The sequence below is a fragment of the Apostichopus japonicus genome, chromosome 3, assembly GCF_037975245.1.
Source record: "Apostichopus japonicus isolate 1M-3 chromosome 3, ASM3797524v1, whole genome shotgun sequence".
Lineage (NCBI taxonomy): Eukaryota > Metazoa > Echinodermata > Holothuroidea > Aspidochirotida > Stichopodidae > Apostichopus > Apostichopus japonicus.
The window spans coordinates 22891786-22919206 of NC_092563.1; the positions used below are offsets into that span (position 1 = coordinate 22891786).

General features: G+C 36.4%; 2 protein-coding genes across 17 annotated transcripts in view; one reads left to right on the forward strand and one right to left on the reverse strand.

The window, feature by feature from the left end:
- LOC139965505 (WD repeat-containing protein 97-like) overlaps positions 1-22993 on the forward strand; it is a 36237-nt gene extending 13244 nt beyond the window's left edge. For 2 of the 14 annotated variants that reach the window (XM_071967918.1, XM_071967919.1), the window contains 20 exons: positions 12-87; positions 429-953; positions 1322-1342; positions 2524-2553; positions 5392-5427; positions 6055-6429; positions 6702-6914; positions 7349-7455; positions 8269-8437; positions 9024-9152; positions 9524-9644; positions 10439-10628; positions 11391-11417; positions 13206-13250; positions 14200-14226; positions 17089-17124; positions 18244-18267; positions 19392-19418; positions 19935-20011; positions 20508-22993. In XM_071967918.1, the coding sequence (XP_071824019.1) occupies positions 12-87; positions 429-953; positions 1322-1342; positions 2524-2553; positions 5392-5427; positions 6055-6429; positions 6702-6914; positions 7349-7455; positions 8269-8437; positions 9024-9152; positions 9524-9644; positions 10439-10628; positions 11391-11417; positions 13206-13250; positions 14200-14226; positions 17089-17124; positions 18244-18267; positions 19392-19418; positions 19935-20011; positions 20508-20740 (2488 nt within the window). In that variant the 3' untranslated portion in view covers positions 20741-22993. The remainder of the gene's footprint in view (positions 1-11; positions 88-428; positions 954-1321; positions 1343-2523; positions 2554-5391; positions 5428-6054; positions 6430-6701; positions 6915-7348; positions 7456-8268; positions 8438-9023; positions 9153-9523; positions 9645-10438; positions 10629-11390; positions 11418-13205; positions 13251-14199; positions 14227-17088; positions 17125-18243; positions 18268-19391; positions 19419-19934; positions 20012-20507) is intronic. The other 12 variants (XM_071967931.1, XM_071967932.1, XM_071967920.1 and 9 more) reach the window with 11 other exon arrangements.
- A 503-nt stretch (positions 22994-23496) lies between these two features.
- The window catches only part of LOC139965506 (L-fucose kinase-like), a 28747-nt gene continuing 24822 nt past the window's right edge, over positions 23497-27421 (reverse strand). For all 3 annotated transcript variants that reach the window (XM_071967934.1, XM_071967936.1, XM_071967935.1), the window contains exons 24-27: positions 27026-27173; positions 26194-26306; positions 25172-25395; positions 23497-24531 (exon numbers count right to left, since the gene is read on the reverse strand). In XM_071967934.1, the coding sequence (XP_071824035.1) occupies positions 24445-24531; positions 25172-25395; positions 26194-26306; positions 27026-27173 (572 nt within the window). In that variant the 3' untranslated portion in view covers positions 23497-24444. The remainder of the gene's footprint in view (positions 24532-25171; positions 25396-26193; positions 26307-27025; positions 27174-27421) is intronic.

Genomic DNA, 27421 nt, shown 5'->3' on the forward strand with positions numbered 1-27421 from the left:
TGTTTTACCAGATTTGACAATTTTGTCGATGTATTAACCAAAGAAGAGACGGAAGAATTATCACGAGAGAAGAAAGTGAAGGAAGAGGTAAGATACCATTGTTTGTTTTTCTAGACAGACAGCTACAAGCTCCCCCCCCCTCTCGTCCACTCGTCCTTTCCACGTAATATTTTTACTTTCGGTTGTATTTGTGAGAGTGTACTATCGTTGAATTTCATCCATAATGAATTTCATTCATAATCAACCATATTGACAAATATTTCACTTTTTTCACTTTTCATTTCGTCTGTTTAGATACTCATCAATGTAATTTACAGAATATGTTTCCGTTGTGTATTAATGATTCTCTATTTACCTTATAGCGTGACAAGTAAACCTAAACAATGTCCTGATTTGACCCCCTTTCTGATATCTTCCTGATTTTGTAGGCTTTTGCCGTTTTGGCCGAAAGAGAGATGGAGTTACAGCGACTACGAGACGGGAAACTCCACTCTTCAAAGTGGCAGCCTCCTCCCAGAGACACTTCTGCTTCCTCTAGGATAAAAAACGATGCATTTAGGCGCTATTGGCACTCCATGCATCTTCATACAGACAAGCCTCGCATACCGGCCGAAGATGACTTCAACCCAGACGGAGGCGACAGTGATGGGGAATCGGAAGCTCCTTGGGTCCCCGAAATCGAACCCAACGGATTTTTCCCTCCTTTATCCACCGCACGAAGACCCCGTCCACCGAAGAGAGAAGCAAGGAATGGAGGTGGCCGACGGTACGAGGAGGTTGAGGGTGAAGAAGGAGGAATCAATCCACCGATTCATCCATCTGGATTCATTCCAAACTCCATCCTCTTACGATTACTCTGGCCTCCAGAGGAGAGGAAGATCTCCACAGAGTCTCCTTACAGACCTCCACAATTAACAGAGTCACAACTGGCAGAAATTGCCACTCGAAAAAAGGTGAGTTGACACGAGGATTGCAAACTATTGATCTATTTTAAGCTTACCTTGTATTGATTCGAGGTAAAATTTGAGTTTTTACCTCCCTCCTTTCATAATAAACCTCTTTACTTGTATTTTCCATATTTTTTTACTTGCAATTTAGAAGAGCTAATGATATTGTTTGTAATTTTTCAGTTTTGTTTCCTATGTTTGAGTTTGCTTTATTGTTTTGAATTGTAACATACTTGACTCATTTGTATCCAAAGAATGTTTCCTTTATACATTTTGTTCCTTAATGTGCTCATTTGGGCGATATTTTCTTCTATTTCATTTGCTTTTTTCTTGGTGTTCAAGTGACATGTGATATCTTTCTCTCCTTTGCTTAGCAATTCATGGAAAGTCCAGAGGTATTTTCAGTTTATATTCTTTTATTATCAATGTCACAAATATATTCATTAATTGGTGGAATTTACATCTTTTTTCCATTACATGTCCAACATATTATACACATAATTATAGCCAAATTGAGTGGATCGAATGGTGATTATTTAGTTTCTATTGTCTTGTCCATTTAATTTCATTGTTACTTTATCAAGTTTCTGTTATTTGTAAGGCACTGAGAGCCTATTTTTAGAATAAGTGCCATATAAATGTAATTCAATAATAATAACTATAATAACAATTAATAATAATTTTAAGCCAGTAGACTTGGAAGAATATCATAGGTTTTTCATTCCTTCTTTTTTTTTGTCATTTTACATATCCACTTCTGCTTCTCAAGATCCCAAGATTTTGCAAATATTCTCACATTTTTTTTGTCATTCAGAAGTTTGGTGAATGTGCCCTGTTCATGTTTTTAATGTTTTCAGTATGCACACACTCTAAAAGTATAGCAGTTTATGAAAATGTTTATAGCTGGAAGTGTATCATAAAATACTTACATATAGTGATTGTACATTTGCTAGCACAATGTTGCTACTCCTGAATTTGTTTCTTAGCAAAAATCACCTATTTAGCAGTTTATTTAATTACCACTACTGCGAGGTTTATTTGTAAATTTGCTTGGCTTTTCATGTTACTTCATCATTATACTACAAGAGGGAACCCCAATGAAACCCTGTGATTATGATAGTTCTGGAGTTTACCAGCATTTCGTTCTTGAGTTATAGATGATGGCGCCCTCCTAGCCCATCTTGTATAGCCTTCAATTTCATCATGCTATGAATTTTCAAAAAATTATTTGTAGAGATGCTGATCGGACTCCACAAGTTACTACCTAACTTGAGACTTCTTAACTAGAGACTGAAATGTGACTTCTTGAAAATGAAATGTCTCTGATTCAAAACAATGCTTTGAAGTTGGCATTACATCATGCTTGTGTAACATTTGGATATGGCCTACCAGTAATGCCAATTATAGCATATCCTAGCTTATCTTGAGGCAATACAGAATAATTTCTAATCCTTCAATCATTTCATGATATGAGATTTCCTTTAAAATCCATTCATTAAATGTGTATTTTTGATTCCTTTAAAATCCATCCTTAAATGTTTATTTTTGATGGTTTTGTCTTGTTCCCTTCTGATAGCGAGTCTTTGTCTGGGATGAGGAGGAGGAGGTATATTGTATATATTGTTTTGTCCAATTATAAACTAATGATAGTATGGTATGGGATAGTACGGGATGGTATGGTAGAATACGGTAATTTCTGCGGGTTCCCCTAAATTCCCTTACAGGTACTGTGTTATATATATGTAGTTGCACTGATAGACACTGTAGTTGCTGTGTCCGTTAGTCAACTTGTAACTATTCTGGCAATCACAAGTTTAATCTACAAAGCCTTAAAGAAGATGACCAAAACTTCATACAGTGAAAATCAAGAAACATTGATCAATTTTTCATTTTGAGACACTTTCGTGGATAATTTCAACTATTTAGCAGAATATATACTGTCAATTTCTACGCATGTGTGAAGTTAGGTAAATTTTTCCTTGCTTTGTTCGGTTTGACTCCCGACCTTTACAAGTATAATTGTCTCTATTTACAACCCGTCAATGAAATTGCATTGCTGAAAGATAGTAAACAGCTCAGCAAAATCAGTGAGATTGTCATCAAGGATGTCCTTTAAAGGAACATTAATGCCCTCACTATCGCGAATTTACCGTATACCATCATGCTGTAACATTAAGTGGGAGATACGTGGATTCATGTATCAAAATTTAAAGCTTGTAGACTACAGTTTTTGTGGCTAAATTACCTAATCTGCATGACAACAACCATATTATTGTAATTTAAACCCAATACATTTCTAAATGAGTCAAAATTATAATTGCATGTGTAATTAAAAAAAAAATTAGAACTAATCTGAGAATAGATATGTTTCATCATGGCATGGAAATACAACATCTCTATCAGATAAGCCAAATATTACTTACATGAAGTCGATAACATTATATGTTTATTGTATGCTAATTTGCTACATTAAAAGTATGGCTCCTATGAATGTTTGGTCAGTTAGCAGAAACAGTCTTCAGTAAATCATCTTTGCAGTACTGAAATAATTCGTGCTTTGATTTGACCTGCTTGTTACGCTACCGGGACAGGTTAGCATCAGTCCTTGAATTATTTGTAAAAATTTTCTTGCTCAAAAAGGAAGAGATTAAAGATATATTCATGTTAATATAGATAAATTGGATGGAAAGTATTGTTCTGCTTCTCAATTAGCCTTCCACACACCTCCCCCGCATCACTCTTTGGCAAAGCTAAAATGGCAAAAAGTTTTATCTGAAAGGTTAATTTTCCTCTGCAAATAGTAAATAAAGAGTAGTAAAGTAGTAAATATAAAGTTACTTTGACACTTTGGTCAAATGTTTACTGAAACAATGGTGTCTCTGTGTTTTGCTCACTACATCTACAATGCTCTCTGAAACCTGCAACTAGATTTAGGGCCTAACCATGCCATCCTAAATCCTTTGTTCCTTATATTGCTACTTGTTATTGTGGTAAACCGACTACTTGTATTGTATCGTCAATGCATATTTTCATCACATTTTTTTTGTTACATAAAATTTTTTTGGCACATCTAACCCCAAATAATGTTTAATAATCACTTAATGTTATTGTTGTTTGTGCACAAACTCTTTACCCATTACATATGACTAACCACAATTAAGACACTCCATGATAATGTATTAATGCACCAAGAAATAACTTAACCTCGGTGCAAGGACCAACAGTTGCTTCTAACATTAGTATTTCTGTTCAAGAGGAGAAACTCTGCAGAAAGCATTCGGAATATTACATCTTGTCTTCCTGCATGGCATATTATAATTTACAATGGCTCACCATTCCTTGCTTTGGATTGAGATAATCCACAGCAATGTTTCCATCTAACATGGATATACATATATATAGCCTCCAAAAGTTTAATACTTTTTTGTTTTAATTCAGTGCCAAAACAAGGACAAAAAATTGGATTTAAACTGCAAAGTTTACTATGCCTGCTGGAGATTTTCCTGGTGGATGTGTTTTGGCATTCTGACTTCAAAATGGTTCCTTCAAAATAGAACAGATGTTGGGGCTTATTTGGAGTAAAGACTGTCTGATTTATGTCTACAGTACAGCAAAACTTAGTTTTGTTTCATGTGGTCCTTTAATAGTACAACATGTGGCTACCAGTACCAATGGTGATTTACATTGCTGACCCTAAGATGTAACATACCTTGCATTGCAGTTGTTTTCATGTCGTCATTCTAATTGCAACCAATTCCACCGTACTTTGAAATTAAATATTAATCCTAATTTCCTTGACATTTTGTTATGCCTTTCTACAACTATTAAGTGAATATTTCTTCTTTTTTACTTACTTATTGAAAGCTTAACTGAAACCAATGATTGCTTTCTGAAAGAAGTGTAAGAAGTTTTAATTTCCAAAGAAAAATTATGGAGTTATAATTCCAAACCTTTTCTGTTATTCCTCGGGGACAGTGACTTAAAGATGTCCATTATCAGCCTATTGAAGTTTTGAATAAAAAATCTTCAGTAATTCTCGAAAAGTAAAGAAATATTTCTTTTCTTCAAGGTCTGCAATTGGCAGCAAAATAATTCGGAGAGATTAATGAATTTAAAGTTAACTTTGTCCTGTTTCTTGTTAATGACTTCAGCTCCTACTTACATTAATGCTTATTTTATTTCATGTTGTTTTTGTTTTGGATTTACTACTTTTTCATCTAATCAGTAACTTCCTTTTCACTCGTAAAGTTTGAAGCAGAAGTTGAATTTTTCTTCACCCTGTGCAAACCTTTAATTGTTGATGAGGACAGAATGGGGGGGGGTGGGAGGGAGGATTGGTAAGTCCACTTGGCTCTGATTCTTGCTGTGAATAAGTCACTTTTTACCTTAAACCCTGCTAATTACCGTCTGACTAACTAGATTTCAACATTTTACATGCTATCAGGACATTGAGCTACCCAAGGAGGATACATCATCACAGGTACAGAACAACAATAGGTTTATGTCAGTATGACCTCAATTGACCACAATATGACCTAAATTGAAAAAAAAAGTCATAGGAACAGCATCCTATGATACAATCTGTCTTTATGTAATTTGTTTTCTCTTACTGTTTAGGGGAGTAGGGAGGTTTTTGGGAAGGAAAATGTGGGAGGTGAAATGCCTTGAAAAAGAATTTTAATTATTCAGCTAGTGGATGCCTCTGTTTAGGATGAACATCAACACACTTGGATGATTCTGTCAAAAATGGAACTTTGCAATACAGTTTTTTTTTTGTATATCATTTAATTTTTTTTTTCATGACAACCGATGTATTGATATTGGACTACAGTATTTGACCTTCTTATGAAGGTTACTCTCACTCTTGACCAATATCATTTTAGACGCACCATCGGAAATTCTGGCCAAAGAAAATATAAAGGAAGTGCCAGTAAAGATGATTGGCACAGCTAGATGAAGAATGTGATCGTACTGTATACAAGCTGTAAATACCAAAATTAATGTTTCAGTGACCATAAACGAATGCACTGTATTTAAATCTGAGAATTTTCTTCAGAGGTTCTTGTAGAAACCTAGCTCCTAGAAATCTTTGTCCATTTCGTTTCAGAATCAAGACAGGGAACCCTCGGAGATTTCCCTGGAGTTGGAAATGTCTCCCAAGTCATCGCTTGCGGATAAATTCAACATCGATCTCACCCGCTCTCCGTCACCTAAAGAGATCCCTCCTGAGGAACCAACACCAGAACCAGAGGTCCAACCCCAGGAGCCTGTGGAAGAGCCAAAGGGTACCCCTCCACCAGTAGTACCCGAGCCTGTAGTGCCAGTGGTAGAGGAGAAGCAACCTTCTCCCGAACCTAAGTCCCCTTCCCCTCCTCCACCCCCTCCGTCACCCCCGCGACCACCCACGCCACTCCCAGTCTTCATCAGTCAGTTTATTGGTTCCGAGTGGTTTGATGAATACTTCCCAAATGCTAGCTCAAGGGTGAGGAAAGCCTGTATTCATTCGTATTTTTGTATATCACGATAAACGCAAACACTTTTCTCGTCCAGATAGGATATAAATGGAAGTAAATAACAAAATGTTAACCAATAGGACTGAAATTAAGTTTATCCTTTCTCAGGCCGTAACCATGACAACGTTTGAATGCAGATGTTCTGAATATTGTAGCAGTAGGCCTTATATTCACAATGTTTTGATTACAAAATGTCAAAATTCTCATTCAACCTGACAAGTTACTCAATTTCTGATCCCAGACCTTCCCTAAACCTTGGACGGTAACCGCATTCATTAACATGTTGCTGAGACTGATCAAGATATCGGACTACGCTATGAAGACTCCAATCTGCTTCGCCATATTGAAGCTGCACCAGCAGGAACCGTTGACGGCAGCACCATTGGTGGTAGAGACCATCCTATCCATTCTGAATCGGGGAAACGGTCCAAGCTACCAGGAAGAGGATCAAAAGGTGCCGTTTGATATTATTCAGAATGTTCAAAGTTAATATGAATCGTGGGAGTTAGTTAGTTCTGTAATAAAATCATTAAAAAAAATTTTTTCTTCTTTTGCTGTTGTCTGCTTGTGCTGGTGGTCTAACAGTGCAGGTCTAGTCTTTGTTTTGGGGAAAGATCAGTTTTAGTAGAAATAGTTTTATAGTTTTTGACATTTTTGTGGCATTAACTAATATTAACACATTAAGTTTTGAATGTTCATCAGTGTCGTTGTAAATATTGTAGAAAGATTATAAAATTAATCCTTTTTCCTCTTTGTGGAAAATTCTTTAGCCACAACCGCAAGTCAGGTCGAACTGTTACTTACCCCTCCTTCCTCACATTCCTGCCCCTGGCACTAAACAACCTATTAATTCAGTTTCAACTGTTTCTCTTTTCCACCTCTCTACAGGAGTTTGTGGTAGCCGCCATCCACATGATGCGTGATTTCGGTATTCATACCATTGATGTTGTGGTAGAGCTAATGTGTCTCTTTCTGGACGGTGACAAAGATATCAGGTATGTACAAGAGTTGGAGGTTTGAAGATGACCGTAAGGGATCCAGATGATGGTAGGAGGTGAGGTAATATAGAGGGGAGATTGTTGGAGTATGAATGAGGAGGAGGGCAAATTATTTTATTTATACACTTTTTTATTATTATTATGATTATTTTTTATTCAGTTAAGGATCCTTTTGATACTCTGAGGCTGAATATTAAGAGTCAGTGCACAAGAACCGTTGCCTGCCCCCCCCCCCTCCCCATGCCTTGTCTTGCTTGATTTCCTAATTACCACACCAGATAGTAATCAACATTGTATTTACTTACATACAGTACTGTATATATAATACTATATATACTTACCTATATTTCTATAAAATTATGCTATATACTTACCTACATTATATACTATATATAGTGTAGTTATATTACAAAATTAAGAGTCAGTGCACAAGAACTGTTGCATGACCCCCCCCCCCCCCGTCCCCCTGCCTTCCCTTGCTTGATTTCCTAAGTACCACACCAGCTAGTATACTTACCTACATTATATACTATTATATTATATATATTACCTATATTACAGTATAAATGCTATATAACTACACTATATATACTTAATACTATATATAGATTATATACTTACCTATACTACTGTATATGATATAATTGTACTATATACTTACCTATACTATTATACTTACTGAGATACTACTCAAGAACAAATATCCGTTGGTTCAAAGCAAATAGATTTGTTTAAAAACCAATGAAACTTTGAGTGAAAACTGTATAAATGAAGAAGTATTTTTTCTAATCTCTTTACTTGATCTAACAGAGAACTAGTGGGGGAGTGTTTCTTCAACATGGGACTGAATGATGACCATAACTACTTCTTCAAGGAGATGGACAGCTGGGATATCTGGAATATCGAGGAAGAAAACAGGAAACCAGAACTGACCGGAATGTGTCGGAAGTGGCTAGAAAAATGGATGAGTCATTTCAAGGTATGGGTTGGTAATGTTATGGGGGTGGGGGTAGTTAAAATAGGATAGGGCTTAAAAGAGTGGATGAGTCATTTCAAGGTATGGGGGGGGGAGTAATGTTATATGGGAGGAAGTTAAGGTAGGATAGGGCTAGAAAGTGGGAAGGGGGGAGGTGGTGGATGCTGAAAGGGCTAATAGTTGGATTTGAACCACAAGAAAGTTGTTATGTTGCTATGGTGATACATATAGATCATGAATGTGTAGTACTTTTTGAAAATCATCAATTTTTAAAAGAATTCAAAAACTGTTGGCATGTGAAGAAAAACATGTGAGAAGTAACGATACACATGCAAAAGAGTTGTAAATTTACCATATTTGGGGAAATTTGATTATACGTTTAAGGTTTACTGGAAGAAAGACTCTTTGGCATTACAGACTATATAGTATAGGAGCCTATATATCTAATCAGTAATGTCTTGAGTATTTCACCTAAATAGCAGACATTTAGGAAACTCTTTAAGACTTAAAGACATATCTCTAATTTGTAATTGACTGCTGGTGTGGAACAGCGAGTGTTTGCAAATAAACTTTACTTTACCTTAAACAGAGTCACTTGAAGAAAACGATCGAACAGTTGAAGAAGGGTAAAGTACAAGGGAGTATACAGAGGGCGCCAAAGAAGTCCTCTCCAGCCAGTAGCGCCTCCAGTAAAAGCATTCTTAAGAAAAGTGACCAGGTAACTTGAGATTGTAGTAATGACAGCATGCTTAAAGTTTTTGGATGTTGCAGATAGACGTTGTGTACGTCAATGTTAGTTTTGCTTTTGCTAGGCTTTGGAGTCAAATATGTATGGACAAGGAGTTGGAGGGGGATGGACATCCGCGATTGAAATTCTTTTTCGGCGATCATTTCTAACTTTAAGTCATTCTAATCAGAACAGTGTGTGTTTACTTTCTCATTTAGCCAACGTACTTTCATCGTTTTAATAGTTTTTGTCTTGCATCGTTTTCTTTCCTTTTCGTTCATTTATTGATTGATTTTTTGTAAAGTTAATGCCCGGATTTGTTAACCTAAATCAAACTTGTACAACCTGCTCTTCAATTTTAGAGTGACGGATCTTCTCCATTCAATGACAAGGCTTCAGAGAGCGGTCTATCGGAAGTAACGAGTGAGGGCAGTAAAGGGAAATACTCACCCGCACCCCCATCGGAACCACAACAACTGACAGGTATCGATAACAAAAGAAATGCTTCTGTTTAAGTGCTGTAAAAAACGTAGCTTGCTTCACAAGGGGAGAGTAACTTAGTAAAATGAGATGGATCATTTCTTGAAGAGTGGATCCCTGGCCTTATCCATACTGTGTAAATATACACTCAAAACCTGAAAAGGGATCAGGTGCTGGGAGTAGGGTTTTATTAGATGTCTGATTTCCCCAGACATATCTTCTAGTGACTATGCTACATGAGCATCCGTATGGATTAACAAAGTGTTTAACAAATGTCCAAAGTTTTTTGTAGTTGCGACGAAGTTGTAATTAAATGCAATCCCTCACTGTTATTTGGCTGTCTGGCTACTAACGCACAGAAAGGCAAATGATTTTTAGTAATAGTCCCTCAACCATTGTGATCTTCCATCTGGTATTATTTTCATGTAGGTACCCTTCAAATCAGTTTTTCCCATAAAGGAGAGGGGGAACCCATCAACTTAGACCCCTCCAGACCATCACAACTTGTCATCCATTCTTCAGATAAAATATGGTAACCCTATAACTCTGTTGAAAGAGGCCATTAATTGATGGATGGTCTTATTTAGTGGTAAAGATATGAAGTTAACATGATAACCTGCATTAATATCCCCTGAATACTGGTTGCAATGAGAAGGCTTTATATCAACCATTTTTGGGGGAGGGAGGGAGGGGAGGGGGGGGTCCATTATCATCTCAAATAGGGTTTCAAATAAACTCGCTGTCTGTTTTGTTCCTAACCTTACTTTATCTTAATCACGACACATCACCATTCTTAGTGACCTTTGACGTCCCTCCCGACGCATCTTCCATCGAGAACGCCACGCCCATCGAAGCCATCAACTACTTCGTTGAGATAGAACTTGAGAGATACCTGGAGAAGATGCGGCTGGCTAAGGCCAGGGAAGAGGCAGCCAAGGATCAGGCCAGTGAGAAGAACACCATTGTGGTCTTACCAAAAATACAAGGGTAAGAAGAACCTAAATCTTTTAGAAGAGAAAATAGTGTTGGACCGAACCTTAAGAGGACGTATTCTAACAACAGTGTCTGCAACACAATATTTATTAAAAATTGAGAGCATGTCAGACACTATGGTCTGACAAAGAATACTGCCTCTTCATTGGCTGTCAACCGTAATGCACGCTGCGTAACAGTCTCCTGGTGCATTTTAAAAAATTACAGTCATATTTGTTAGCAACAACAGAGATTAATATTAACAAGTAAAGTTTAACTCAACTTTCAAATTGTAAAATTTTGGGAGATATTAAGCTCTAAATTCTTCTGTTTTGTGACAACCTCTTTCACTACTGTTTTGTCCAACACTGTATTCTCCTTAGTTACTTATTCTGCCTCTGCTGGGTGTGTATTTACTCTTCAAAGAATTTCAAACTTGGAGTGGGACGACTTGGGAGGTAACGTGACGTACAGTTTTTCACTTGAAAAATTGAATCTCTCACACAACGTCAGTCCTATAAGAATTTACATCTGACTGCAGTAGTTGATGACAAAATTTAGTGCATGTAACAGACCAACTTTTTTGTGAATTTACTTTCAGTAGTTATCGGTCTACCCATTCATAGGAATCAATTGAGCGTTTTTTTTCTTTCTTTAATGTTTATGTCTTTTATGTAAATTTGTTATGATTGATAAGTGTCTGCAACAAGTAATGAAAAGGAAAGCGGCCTGGGAAAAACTCTCTTCATGACGTAATTTTGTTTCCTTTGTTAAAAGTGGATCAGCGAGTTCTCTTGTTGGAAGGTATTGTTTGGTGCACCCATTTTGCTGTGATCTGCTCACTGTTTTGTCTTTACATTCTTTACATTGATGTAACAGAAGATATAGTTATTGCAATTTGCATAATATTTCTTCCCTCACTCCTCCTCCAACATCTCTCTCTTAAAACAAAAAAAATAACAAAATAATCAATGGAAGAGAATGAGGGAAAAGAGAGGATATACTGATATTTGCAACTGAACAGTTTACAAAAATAAAATTACATTTGATCTTTCAATTAAACTGTTTATGATTTATGATAATAATATTAAACAATCATGATGTGAACATTATGATTTTATATAGGTTAAGGAAACTTTTGTTTTTCAATGTCAACAAACATAGCATTATACAAATCTATACAGAGGCCAACATAACATCATACAAATCTATACAAAGGTCACTTGAAAGGCATCTGATGTAATGAAAACTAAGGTGAAACAATACTAACACTTCTCTAGGAGCTTAATGAACTTTCAGCTCTGTTATAAAGATTACTTATATTTTCACTTTGCTCTGTAACATAATTAAAAGATAACAACAACTCAAGAACTATCATCCACTTTTATAATAACCCATATTTTTGTATGTGTGTGGAAATTTCCTTTAATATATAGCTCTACTGTGGAGGTTTGACATTAATTTGACAAACAAAGTAGCACCATGTTAGAATGAATTTTTGCTTTGCAATCTAAACTTGTTCAACCTTCTTCCAGACATTTAAACATGATCCAAATATTCTTCCATTTGTGTTTTTTTTTAATCTCAGTTAATTACATCATTGCAGTGCTGTGTCTTTATCTCTTTACGTTTGTTACCTGACTTTAACATAGATTTCTTTTTATATTTTAATTAGTGAAACAACACTTTATCCTCTCATATGATTTTTCTTTTTTACAATGTTTATTTTATAATCAAGAGAAACACAATATTGTCCTGAGGCTTCTGCCAAACATTGAAAGACTTATCACAATGTTGTTTACTCAAAATTAAGTGTTTACTTTGTAACCATTAGAGAATACATCTGAGATTTCCCTGCTACTTTGTTATTTAAAAGGGTCACCATTAAGCCCCCCCCCCCTATCATACCATCTCTGTAAAATTTGAGTATGTTCAGTCTTGCTAGAAATGTTCAAAAGTATTTTCTAGAGTGGATCTCACCCGTAAAATAATTCCCAGGCATAGCAATGACTTACCGTAGACAAACACATGTATCAGCATGACAAATGACAATGAGAAATTACAAAGTAAAATATTTGTTGTAATGTTAACAGCCTGACTGACCCTTACATTATCATGACTTTTACTAAAGTTAGTTATGTAAAGGTAACAAAGTAGATTATTGTTATTCTTGATGGATGATGGTTGTGAAAGATGTCTGGAAGTAAACCATTTTTGCAAGAGGAGTGTCAACATTTATAGCCTCAGTATCACTATGGGTTTATTAGAATATTGTTTACTGTGGTATATTTGGTGGGACAGTGATTTGTAAATTTTGGTAAAACGTGAATATTTTGTGGATGTAACAGGATTTTGCATTAATGTGATGTGGCAATAATGTGGCAGATAATGGGGCATTAATACAGATTGCACTAGTCATAACACACTTGAATACATGATGACGTCAAGTTAGTATAAGTGAATATATACCAGCTGTATTCTTATTTCTTTTCTAATTAAGTTTTCTTATTAATTAATATATTTATTGCCATAATTATCATAATTCCGTTATCATCTTTTATATATAATTATCTTCCTCCTGCCCTCCGCCAGAGAAAGCTTTGATGATGACTTGGAATCTAGATTTTCATATTCAAGGTAAAGATGATCAGGATTTATGGAGTGGTTTCAGTAATGATTTTGTTTTCCTACCATGAAGATGCCACTCAGTCCTCGCAAAACACTGTAATATCCTAGCGACGATTTTTAAAGTTAAAAGTCTGGGTCGGAAGAAACGTATGTATTGGAACTGGCCAATTCAATAAAAATATTTTCCATTTGGTGAAAATGTAAAAGCGAAACCACTAACTAGTCAATCACCCAGCGTGCCAGTATGCATGTTCATCAGATGTGTTCCCAGCTTGTGAGCACTTTCAGGTGATGGTGTCACTATAAGTAATAGAGATCATCAAATCGTACAGATCACACACATTAGAGCCAATATGACAGCACCCTCTGTAGGGACTCTGGAAAGCCCTCTTGAACACATCGTATAGATAGTCATAACAATAACAGAATGGGTGGTTAGAATACTCACTGAATGTGAAATGGATTTTGAACGTAGACAAATTGTGCAGAACCATTGTACCTAAATTATGTGGAACGGAAGTTTTATTGTAGCTGTTCACAAAGGAATTTTAAGATTTGAACAATTCAGAACTTTCTGAATCTTCAGTCTGTATATCTTTAATATTTTTAATTATTTTTAATGTTGACCCTCAGGATAATCGTGTGAAATTTATACGAAATATTGAGTAGGAAAAAAACAGTTCATAATATCTGCTACATGTATGACAATGCAATCGTCCAAAATCAACTTGCTGTACAATGGAATATTTGTTACAAATTATTTATCAAACATTTTAAGAATTTGAGAATTTTTGCCAAAAGTTCTCTATCTTTCATGGAAGCAAGTAGTCCACCTGGATGGTACTGGCTCTTCCTTTATTTAATCCTCAAACAGATTAATTCTTTGTACCTTTCTATGCTTGTAAGATTCCCTTTACCTATGATGGTTCACTTTGTTATTCATATTTTTTCCTTAAAGAGAGCTGCAATTTGATGACCAGAAAAGGTAAATTGAAGATTCTTAGATTGTCTAAACACAGGTAGTCTGGTCACTGATAATTGATTACTAAAGGATTACCAAAAGGTAGGGGGGGGGGATGGTCGGTTCTGCATAAGCATGGATCTACAGGGAGGGGGAGGGGGATCTAGATCTGCACTTTTGCTGTCTGTGATGAAGGAAAACTAATTTGTCTGTTTATTTATAGATATCTTAGAAAAATAGTCTTCATTGGTCAGGAATGAAACAATGGTCAGTGTGTAATTGGTTGCAGCATGGGACTATGAGTAGGACTGATGTGGGTGAATATGGGCACAATATGGTAGAGACTTAATGGATATGAGCCGATTTACTCCTCCTAAGTTCAGATAAATCTAGGAGGGTTTGGTGTCGGCTGTTTCTGTGGTAAGAGGAGATTGTCCCCTGTGGCATCCCTCCACCCTCTACCATAATGATGTTTTTACGGGACTGCACAAAAGCAGTCATCAAGTTGGCATGAGATGATGTAATTTCATGTAACTACTAATTAATTAGTTTATGTAATGTATGTCTACAGTCTCAATAGTTTTCATTCACACTAACTTAATTTAACCGAGTGTTGCTGTTTCATGGTGTGATGGGTTCTCACCATAGGCGTAGGAGCCTCATTTGATTTGGGGGGGCTGTAACGACTTGCCCGAAAAATATAACCAAATTTTTTTTCGCGCGCACCGCGCGCGTTTTACATGTTAATGTGCACATCATATAGGCATCCATCAGTTACTACACCTGCAAATAACATAAAATCATTTTTCGTGTTATTACCCTACTATATTGATTATAATTATTGGGGAAGTCCTTACAATAATAATGATAATAATATCAGTTTAACCATTGAAAAACACATTGCAAATTATTCTTCTTTTTTCAGTAGGTGCCAGTGGCGGAGCGAGGGGTATTGGTCAGGTGGGGGGGGGGGGGGAGAAGAGAATGGGTCTGTAGGGGTGCTTTTGACACTATCTAAGCGGAGCGCCACCACAGGTTGGCGCGGAGCGTACAGAAATTTTTGAGTAAAGATACTCCCTAGATCGCCGGAAATGACCCTTTCCGGGCCTTGCTAATTTGCAGAAAAATGAAGGATAAATAGGTGTCATTGCCATTTGTCATAAAATTGCACCAACAAAATGTGAAAAATGTCAATAGGTATTTGAGAGCGCAATAAAAAAGTCGATAATCGCGAATAAGAAAAAAGTGGTAAAAAGCTGAAAAGGGCGCCAGCAGTCCATTTGAGTCCGTCAGGGGTCATCGCCCCTCTGACTGTATGGACGCTCTGCCACTGGTAGGTGCCCGAAAAATTCTCAGCATATTGCCCAAATTTTCACCACAAAAATTGAAAAAAATGCAAATTATTATTCTTTCAGTAGGTGCCCGAAAAAATTCTCAGCATATTGCCCGAATTTTCACCAAAATATTTGAAAAACACATTGCAAATTATTCTTCTTTCAGTAGGTGCTCGACTTCTCAGCATAGGCCTATTGCCCAAATTTTCACCAAAAAATTGAAAAACACATTGCAAATTATGATTCTTTCAGTAGATGCCCGAATAATTCTCAGCATATTCCCGAATTTTTACCCAAAAAAACCCCAGAAAAACATATTGCATATTATTATTCTTCCAGTAGGTGCCCGAAAAATTCTCAGCATATTGCCCGAATTTTCACCCAAAAAAATTGTTGGGGGGGCTGCAGCCCCCCCAGCCCCCCCGCCTCCTACGCCTATGGTTCTCACATGATGTTCTTCTATCTATCGTCTTCTGATTGAACTTTGACCCTCCTTTGAGTGCGTTCTCTTGTCGTTTGCTTGTCTTGATCTACTGATTCATGCTTTCTACTTCACACCTTCATAGTCTTCATTACCAGCTTCTGTGAAGCAGTGGCGGCGGAACCGGGGGGGCTTGGGGGGGCTCAGCCCCCCCAATAAAAAAGTTGAGGGGGCAAATGCATGATAAGCCCCCCCAATATTTACCAAGGCTCCGAAACGTGCATCTGCCCATTTTTCAATGCATACTTGTCGATCTGTCCGATGCACACGTATACTCTATAGGTGTAATAATTTTAGTAATTGCTGGGGGACCCTCGGCCCGTCCCCTGGCTATAGACCACATTGTCACCCCAACCGCGTCTTCACGCCCCGTGAAAAGTGGAAGCAGTGAGTGTGAGTACCGGTAAGCTCTTCCAGGCTCCATCGTCATCTGAGTCCAGCTTTCTCTCTAACTTCATCAATAGCAGATAATTGATAAAATCCCCCTCAAGATTGTCCGAAGCAAGAATAATTTTCAATCTTTAATCCCGGTGGGTGGATTTATTGAGTCAAAATTGATCTGAAAATAAATCCCTGCCATTTTGACAACTCAGTAGTTAAACGCTGGTTGTTAGTCGGGGAGATATCTGCAATTAAAATTTTTATTAAATTGCGATGTTTTCATTTTTGGCTGTTTTATACTCCTGCTTGTCAAATGCAGATGGTCTTTTCATTGGTCTCTGGGATATTGATGGACTTTTAGGGCATGTTCTTTATTTTCTCTATCTTCATAAAAATTAGAATTTAGCAGGGATCACACTAACATAAACTACATGGGTTTTCTAACAACCTTTTTCCTGTTTTTTTTTTTTCATTTTTTATTACCGCACTTTAAAGTGCTGTTCATCTTCACTCTGTCTTTTAACAATGAGTCCATTTCGTTTGCGGTTTGTCTTGATAGTTTGATATAACAGTGATGTCTCTGGACATTTGAGGTGTTTCCAGTTCCTTTCTTAACGAGAGGAATTGATTTCCCTTTTTATCTGGATTCTACAAAGTTGAACTTTTTATTTTTTGGTTCCGTTCTCGTAGCCCCGGATTATCATCGACAGGATTTAAGACAGCGAGGTAATTCTATGATTCCTATACTTGTTTGATTTCACTTTATTCCGACAAACCTTTTCGAACGTCGATAATGGTCTGTAAAAAGGCTTTCCAGTTCTCTGCAGGCTCCTTAAATGGTTCATTGTTTTACTGGCTGGATCACCGTCGTCTTTATTATTATCGTTTGGACAAACAGTATCAACTTTACCAAACCAAACAAAATCTGCAATCATTTTGGTTGTTTTGATTGTCTCAGCCTATAATAAATTCTCAAAACCTACTTCCAACCATTGTCATACTTGACTTACATGGGAATGTAAATAATGCACCTCGCCGTGTTTGGTGTAATTAATGATTGACTCATATATTATTTTGTGTTATGAAGCGGTCATTCCCCCTTTTTTGGGGGCTTTTCAAACAGTTATATGTGATTACAGATGAAGGGAATACTTAATGTTCGAAATATGTCTGTATATGATTATTTGTCAGTTTTTCAAAGAATTTATCAATTGTCAGTGAAGGTTTGTTAAGATTCCATGTGAAACAAGGAAGCTGTCTAGCTGTGTATATTCTTAGTAGTTCATTTTTTGATGTAGTTGTATCTAGAACCGACACATTTGTCAACTGTTACAAATGTGTCGTAAATATTACGGCATATATGTCACATACATAATTGTGTCAGTAAAATTTAAACGGGGTAATTAAGGCCATGTGCACAGTTCATGGGAACGTAAATGTACCACATAGATCGCATGTGAGATCACTGGTTCAACTCCTGGTTCCAAATTTCTTTGTTTATAATTTCCCAGTTGTTTTTATCCCATCATTCATTGGAGTTCTAGGTTTCTTAAATCCATACCTACAATGGAATGATTTCAACCATTCATACACATTCCCAACGATAACTTGGCCAAGTTGAATTAATTATGTGCACACTACATTAATTACCATTGTTCTTCTCAAATTTGTCAGCAACCATAAATGGTCTTACTGCCGTCTGCTTTTGATATTCCTGATGCAAACCGCAAAAGAAAATCAATTTCCAATGTGTGTATCTCATTTTTCAAAAATGAGATATTCGTATCTGTAAACGTAACACTCCAAATGATCCATTATGTTTCTCCCCTTTTTACATCAACACAGAGAGCTCTTTGAGGATATGTTAAGGTAGTGTAACTGTTCTTTCTTAATATTTTAATTTTTCTGGTCATTCTACTGTTTTAGACTTTGTGGCTCTTGTTTAAATACCAACCTACACTCTACAAATAATCATTTTACATCATTGGACTTTGATCAAATGGTTTAATGATGTAATGTCAGAGCTCTGAAGTCATTAAAACATTAATTGAATTATTGGAGAATCAAGAGTGAGTTTATCATCCTAGTTTTGTGCCCTGATTTTTTTTTTAAACAGTTGTATCTTAGCTGCAGCCTCAGTGAAGAAACTTATTGTCAGTACAATTTATAACTAGACTGGTTTGTTGAATTAAACAAATAAATGAGGTTCAAAATTGATATTAATGATGAGATAACTAATGAGCAGCCTCCCCCCAATCCCCACCCAAATCTCAATCAGTTGACTGATTCCATCACGCCTCCTCCACTTCCACACAGTTGTTTAAGCTAGTAATATGTTAGTTAGTTTCTCCAACACGGTGCATGTTTGGGGGCTGGGGGGGGGGGGGTGGAAATGGAGAAATAATACAGCTGACATCTTTTCTGTGACTAATAAAACTTCTGCCACCAAAATATTGCAGGTGTTTGAAAAACTGGCTGTACGATACTTCATAAGAGAGTAAATTGTAATTAATTAGAGGAAATGAAAATATTATTTTGTAACATCACGGTATAACTCTCTTTACCTCAAGACCTCTGCTATTTCCAACAGCTAGCCTATCTATCACATATTTTTTCATTGTGATACCTGCTACTTCAGATTATGTCGTCCGGTACGGATAAATTGCTTGCGACTTTGTTCATGTTAACTGCTTGGTCCACTGTATTGAAAATGCTGGGGAGAGGTCACTTTTAGTGGTTTTATAAGTTACTTCCTTTGATATCAAAAGTTTTCTTTCTTGTATGAAAGTGTAGTCTGAACAATCAGTTTGAGAATTTTATCAAAATTCTTCGATCCAAAAAAATTTAAATAATTAATTTTCTCACAGATGCCAACATCTGCCAAAGTTAACTTGGCTAAGCTAAATTAAAAAATTGTAAGTAAAGGTTCTTAGAAAAATTTAAATAATTTTACGCTTTTTGATACAATTCCTACTTTCCATGCAACATTAAAGGAAAAGGAAGAAGAAGGCTACAGAAAGGTGGGTTTGTCCTTTTTTTAACTTCTTTTGATCATGGACAAAGAAAGGACAAGCACAAGTCTTCTAGCTCTGTGATATTTGCTTTCTTAACTACTATTGGGTTATTTGTCTCCTACTTTTTTCTCTTTTTTTTGTATTCCACCAATTTATCCTAGATTTTAATAATTTTGTCAGTTCATTCATCTTTAAACTATCTTGATTTCTTCCTCCAGCCTTTCCATTAGGTGATTTGAAGGAATCGCAGGAGGATAAACATGGCGTGATGAAGGGAGTGGGTGGGGAGGCTAGAGAGAGGATGGTAGAGAGAGAGAGGCATGGTGAAGGGAGTGAAAATGGTGCAAGTATGGTTGTGTACTAATCAGCTGCTGTGTGTGCACACACTACGTTGCATTCTGAATGCAACATCTCTTTTAGCAGGTGTTTTATGCGTCCCATCTGGTTATGGTATATCAGCTTACAGTGTAGTTCTTTGTGAATGGTCAATGATGTCTTGTCTATCTCCCATCTTCTCTGCAGCAAGCCCAACTTGGTCCGCCTTGGTGAGACTCATACCAGTCGTTGCAATCCTCACCGATCGACAAACTTTCAGAGAGGTATTTTATATTTCAGAACAATTTTGCACTTTTCTTTAAAGGGAAGCGTTACACACAGGAAGTAAATATTGATATGTAAAGGAAACTTAACCAGTTTTGACTTCTCTGGACCAGTTATGTTTTCACAGCCATTCTAGGTTTTCAAGAAACCTTTAAATATATTCTAAATGTTTGCAATGCCTTGTAATTCTCAATCCATTATGAGGCTGCAAAGGCCAGACCTTAATCTTATCATGACAGCTTAGTTTAATATCCCTCTTAGTAACTCAACCAAAACATCGTCATTTAAAATCCATACAAATTGATAAATATATATATAATTGACCATACATATTGATAAATATTGTAATCCTAGGGTTCAATGCTGCAAGTCTCCTCCTGGTCAAACGTATCTTTCTCTTCCAAAATCTGCTTACCATTTTACACTCTTTTTCTTTGTTGATTTAACTCATGAATAATTACTTCTTTTTATCACTTTCCTTTCCTGTTTATTTAGATTTCAAACTGCCACCAATTATTCAACATGCAAGCCAGCTACCTGCTGTGGATGGACTCTACAAGTTTACCAACAAGATTGACTTCCCGATGAAGACATTTTACATGAACCCATTCCCAGGGCCCATTGATCTCTACGAAGAACTGCATCAACCAATTTTGCTAACATTAAAATCATCACAGAAGTATTTCATGCCACAAGATTCGATCGTAAATCCAGAGAACTTTAGGTAGCAGTTGTGATGGAAGTTACCTTCTCTCCTATAGGGGCAAAACAGATTTTGTCAATAAAGAAGCAGAAAACAATCGACATTTGATATCATTTGAGAAGTTGTTTTAACATTGTATTGTATGATCTTATCAGCAGCTCTCATACACAACTGAATCCTGACTTCATAACACAGAGGAGGCTAAAACAGCAGTTGTGCATTGCTGACTTTGATACAAAAGTTTGTAACACTGATGTCAATTGGTAAAGTGTTATCTGTATACAGTGAGAGAGAGACTACACTATTGCCTTAAGAAAGAATCCTTTACATTTACAAATTTACCTAAATTCAGCTGGTTATACTGTACAACCATAACAAACACATCTGGCTGAGATCCTATTGGCCTATATCATTCCCTTTACATGTAGCATTCCATGGAAACTTGTGATTTTTCTTCTCTCTGATGTATTATTCTTTGATAAAAGTCTATTGTATATTAATTGTCATCATTATTGACCACAAATATGCAAGAATGTCTTTCAATGGTCAAACTTTAAAATGTTCAAACTGTAACATGCCTTTCACTGCCATCAGTGCCAGGTTATTCAGTAGGCTGATATGCCTATGCTCATCTGCCTAGTATAATCAGCCTAGGCTCATCAGCCTAGGCTGATGAGCCTAGTGCCAGGTTATTCAGTAGGCTGTACCTCTGTGAATGCCTCCAGACGAGACATACCAACTTTCTGTTTTGAAGTTGGTAGGGATTGGGAGGAAAGGGGTGTAGGGGGTGGTTGGGAAGGGCAAGCATAAGGTACAAAAGAGCCTCACAGGGTGTTGTTTGTCGCAGGTTGACACCTGCAAAGCCTATTCTGTCAATACTGTTACATTAACTAATCTAGAATGAACATTTTCATTGTGTGAATAATTGGAGCGTCAGAATCCCCGCCCCCCCCCCTCCTACAGGAAAGTAAACAGTTTGGAAAGTTCAGCATGCTGAGAGTTTTGTACCATTACTGATGACTGTTATAAGTCTACATCAAGGATGTCAACTAAAAGGTTTAATCTAAAAAACTGTAAACTGGGAGAAATTGAGGCATATTAGTTAATTCTTAAACACAGACAAAACCAATTGACAGCGCTCAAAGATACTACTAATGATGTAAATATAATACATATGCCTGTCCATGTGTCTGTATACAGTGAAACCCATAAACTGAGTCCTGTAGAGAGTCACAAGTGTACATAACAATACAATATTATTTTAGATATTATTATACTTTGTTGCATCCGTTAAATTCGCAAAACCTTGATTTTTTTTGTTTTTCAAACATTTTAAATACCAAGTTTATTGCTTGTTTTAATACAGTTTTGTCTGCTAAACTGTATATGTATACTACAACTATTGCGTTATATAAGTAATATCAAGACATACTCAGCATAGAAAACATGAGTAGGTTCACATTTCCTTGAAGGCATCGTTGGAGTGCAATAATTTTATTTTGTCTCTGTTTTTTTCATTTTAATGTAATAGCCGTCCAATATTTATGAAATTGTCCACTATCATATATATTTTCTTCAATTTTTGATAACACAATTTAATGTGGCAAGTAGGAGATGTATTTTCCGTCCAATGTTCACATTCAATGATTCAGGTATTTTATACTAAATGCGATATTTTTTCATTTTAGTAGGGACCAGTAAAATTTGCACCAAGTTTATACTGTTAACTTCATTATAATGTAATAGCTGTCCAATATTTATGAAATTGTCCACTATCGTATATATTTTCTTCAATTTTTGATAACACAATTTAATGTGGCAAGTAGGAGATGTATTTTCCGTCCAATGTTCACATTCAATGATTCAGGTATTTTATACTAAATGCGATATTTTTTCATTTTAGTAGGGACCAGTAAAATTTGCACCAAGTTTATACTGTTAACTTCATTATAATGTAATAGCTGTCCAATATTTACGAAATTGTCCACTATCGTATATATTTTCTTCAATTTTTGATAACACAATTTAATGTGGCAAGTAGGAGATGTATTTTCCATTCAATGATTCAGGTATTTTATACTAAATGCGATATTTTTTCATGTTTAAATGGACCAGTAAAATTTGCACAAGTTTATACTGTTAACTTTAAATATTTTAATAAGCGTAAAAGAAGACCAAAACAGATTAAATTTTCTTCTAAGTGTGTATAGACAGTGCAGTCAATATTCATATTTTGGTATTATATATTCAATAAATAAATATATGGTTGTCCAAAGTGTTCCATTGTTATTTATTTATTTATTATCTCACAACATTCACTTCACAAGGCTCCAGAAACAAGTTCTCAATATAATGTTATGTAAAGCGAATATAAAAACAAAGAATAAAAAAAAACAATACTATGTATAAAGGCACTTTATTGAAATTTATTAAGTTAATTCCTTTATAAGTGAAATCTGGCAAGACTTGAAAGAAGTTCATATTAAATTTTATCAGCAAATTTTCATGTCCTGTGATTTTTCATCCATTGCTTTACTAAACAAAAGATGCTCTTTCAATAATATTTGCAAAATGTTAAAATTGCAGCAAAAATTTTCAACAGAACATTTGGTAGTCCATATTTTATGTGTTTGTCAACCAAGTATTAAAATTCATAATCACTCTACGAGGGATGATTCTTCCCAAAATACCTTCCTTTCAATTACTCGCATATAACAGATTCTATCAAACGGTGAAATTTATTGTCATCATTCCAAATATTACACACAAAAAAGCCAATGATAATTTAATAAACAATGTATGAAATGCCATAACTTAAAAGTTACAAGATAATCAAGCCAGAAACAAGAAAATTGTATTGGCAGTGAACAAAGTATCAATTTAATGCCACATTCCCAGTCCTTGCACCACCTCCCCCCCCCCCCCTTTCCCACCCTCTTCCAAAGGATATTTACTAAAAAGGGGGAGAAAGTCTAACTGTCAGAGATATCTCACAAACTACTGAAAAAGAAACGTATAAAACAGGTAAAATTCAAGCTTCTAAAAAATTGAAAATATCGCATAATAAGACCTAATTTTTAGGTAATCATGGATACTTCATAAAATAATGAAAGGCAAAAGATAGTACAATTTGAGTGATTTTAGAGACAACCGTGTTAGTTTGCTCAGAAGATGACGGAAGCAGATGATACCAGACGTGCCGTTTCAGAAATCAGCAAATTCTGTATTCAATTTTCAAATTCCTGAAAACTTTCGAATTCATAACATTCTGTTTCTACTACTGCATGTTAGGTTACTACTTAGCAATGTTTTTTTAAAGGTGTTCTTATCTGAAGGGGTGCATATATAAAGTTAGGCCTCTGTTGCAGACTAGCAGTTACAAATTTTTCAGCAAATTCCAGTGTTTGCAGTGCTGTGTGTGCATGATACAGATGAACGTTTATAGGCTTTGTATTAATGAAAGTAGACTCACATACTGAATAAACTAAATACAACCTGGGTGAGCCGTCTGCTTATCAGCCTAGCTAGCTAACACTAAAATATGGTTAACAGACTGTTCTGTGCATGGCATAGAGAGCAGATTATGTTGATATTGTATCCAACTAATGGGATTTATCTTCAAGAATTTATCACACAAAACAGAAATTTTATAAATTCGAAATTCTGTTGCATGATTTTTAGAAAAACTGTGTCCTTAGAGATATATTCCTTAGGTTCCTCTTCTTAGTTTTAGCTTTCCTCGACATCATCTTCCACGGTTACTTCTAGTCCCGTTTGGTCCAGGCTGACTGAATGTACCGTGATATTCTCTGTGCCCTGCAGAGAGAAAACATGAATATCACCGATGGAATACCACATTTCTGGGTTGTGAAAATTCAGCATTCCCTAAAAACACTTAAAACTTGCAAGTATTGGTCACATGGGCTATGTGAATTGGTATACATATGTGAGTGTGCATTGAGATTTGGGTAACACTCTGCCTAAACCAAACGATATTTTCCTTCTTGAACTTTCAAATGTTTGGATTCATTTATCCATTACCTGAACTGAATTCAGGATACGATTTCAGCATCATCTTATAACCCTTAGCAACATGACACACTTACAATAGCCTGCAATAACTATGCACTGGAAAAACAATTTTATGAAACCCTATAGAACCATAGAAGATTGAGATTTTTCTGTCATGTAGTAACACTCCAAGAGGTCGCTCCAGCTAAGATTGCTTTACGAGAAGCACTGAGACATACGAGTAGGAAGGCCTGTGACTACCTTGCTTGGAAAAATAAAGTCGCAATTAAAGGACGTTAACATTAACAATTTCGAGGAAGCAATAAACCTTGCACAAGATCGTGATAAGTTGCAGAGGTTAATCACTGAGCATGTCGGACAGACGAGACTCAACTTACTACTACTGCTACTACTATAGAACCACACAAAAACAGATTAGCCTAACCTCTACTCCTGCCAAAATCTCTTTGACTCTCAGCACAGCACCAGATTCTTTGGTAAGAATGTACATGAATCCCCCTCCTCCAGCTCCTGCCAGTGCCTGGCCATAGACATGCGGTAATAACGCATCCATCATCCTCCTGACCAGCTGGGGCTCGCATCCAGGGGCCATGACCTTCTTCTGGGTCCAGTAGATATTCATACAATCTCCAACTTTCTCAAAGTTACCTACAAGAAAATTCCAGGACCAAGTGGGGGCAAAAAAATTTGAACAATTGGTGGTTAACGACTGCTTTGAATGCATTTAGAAAATACTCCAAACATGATGTGTTGATACGGTTAATGCAGGTAATTTTTGAAGAAATGAGCAAAAAATATTTACTTACAACTCCCATACAATATCATACCTGTGAAATCCACCACAACTATTTGGGCAACTTTAAAATTGCTTTAAGACATACATTTTGATTTGCAGATTTGATTCAAATGCAAATAGTGGGTAATAATATCATGTACCTGCCATGTAAACCTTTCTTTGTCTATTTCTCCTTCATTACCTTGGCCTGAAATGCACTAATTTTGTAGGACACACTGAAGACATATGAGGTGGCTGTGAGTATGCATGAGGTAGCTGTGAGTATGCATGAGGTAGCAGTGAGTATGCACGAGGTAGCTGTGAGAATAAACAAGGTAGCTGTGAGTATGCATGAGGTGGCTGTGAGTACGCATGAGGTAGCAGTGAGTATGCATGAGGTAGCTGTGAGTATGCACAAGGTAGCAGTGAGTATACATGAGGTGGCTGTGAGTATGCATGAGGTAGCTGTGAGTATGCATGAGGTGGCTGTGAGAATGCACAAGGTAGCTGTAAGTATGAATGACGTAATTGTCAGTATGAATGAGTATGTATTTGAGTATGCATGAGGTAGCAGTGAGTATGCACGAGGTAGCTGTGAGTATGCAAGAGGTATCTGTATACATTGTGGTTTGCTGATTGCATGTATCTCTAAAAAGGAAATAGGATCTTACCTTCTTGAAAGGCTTTGGCACAAACCTCTGCATTTTCCTTTAAATTCTGACAGTTGGTGACTATCTGAGGCAGCCTGCCATACCAATTACGAATCACATCCTGTAGAAGATTCCTGGCAGGGATTAAAACAAGAAGCAGTATTGTAAAGATGCAGAGCACAAATCTTTGGCAAAAAAGGGATAATTGTTTACCAAATCCATTTATGATCCATGTTATATATGTGTTTGACAAATAAATTTCAGACTTTCAGTGAGAAAACCACATTCTGCTTTGAGTTGTCAGTAAGTTAGGTCAGATGTATGGCAATGAAGAGCCTAATTATTGTTCATTTGACTTACAGGCAGGGGCAGCCTTGATGATACAGAGGGCATGAAAAACCACCCTACTTTTCCTGCTTTTTAAAAAGATTGTCTCTCTCTGTTTTTTAAAAGATTTTCCTTTTCACAAATTTTGTTCTTAGAAAGTCCCATTTCCTTCATTTAAACTGTGCATTTTGTGTGAAAACTCCCAAAAAAATCAATTAAAAAGCACCCTGTTGTTGAAAATTTAAGTTGATAGTGAAACAAGAAAGGTTGTTTCAATGAAATACATTCAAGTACTGGAATTTGTGGTACAAAATGCACAGAGGATCCATTTCAAAATGTTTTGAAATACCGTTTTGGTTTGTCCCCACAAGCCAATGTCACATATGTCCCACTTCCCCTCTAACTTTGTCCCCCAATTCATCCCCCACCCCAATCCTCATCCTTCTAGATTGACCCCACTTCTGCTGCCTCTGCTAGCAGGAGGAGCAGTCCAGGAAGGCATTTTACATCTGGCTGGAAATCCTACCTTGCTAGTCTAGTCTTCCCAGTGTACACCAGTACAAAATGATCATCAAATGTTTGTTGTGTTTCCTTGGAAACCTGAATGGGGGATACAGTCACCTTTAAGGGGAGCTTCCCTTCTGAGCGTCCAATGTTTAGTGCAGGCATCAGTCCTAGGGAACGATCAAACAAACTTTCCCATGATGAAAGGTGATACTTGTAACAACAGGACTATTCAGCTTCACAAATTATTAACATTTAAACAATTGAATTTAATATTTCAATTGAATGCTATAATGAATATGCTTTGTGAGAAAGCATATATTTACCACCACTGAATTGGTATTGATCCAGGTGGGGTGGGGGAAGGTGGAGGAGGAGGGGCTTAAGGGTGGATTATTGTACAAATTAAAAAGCACTT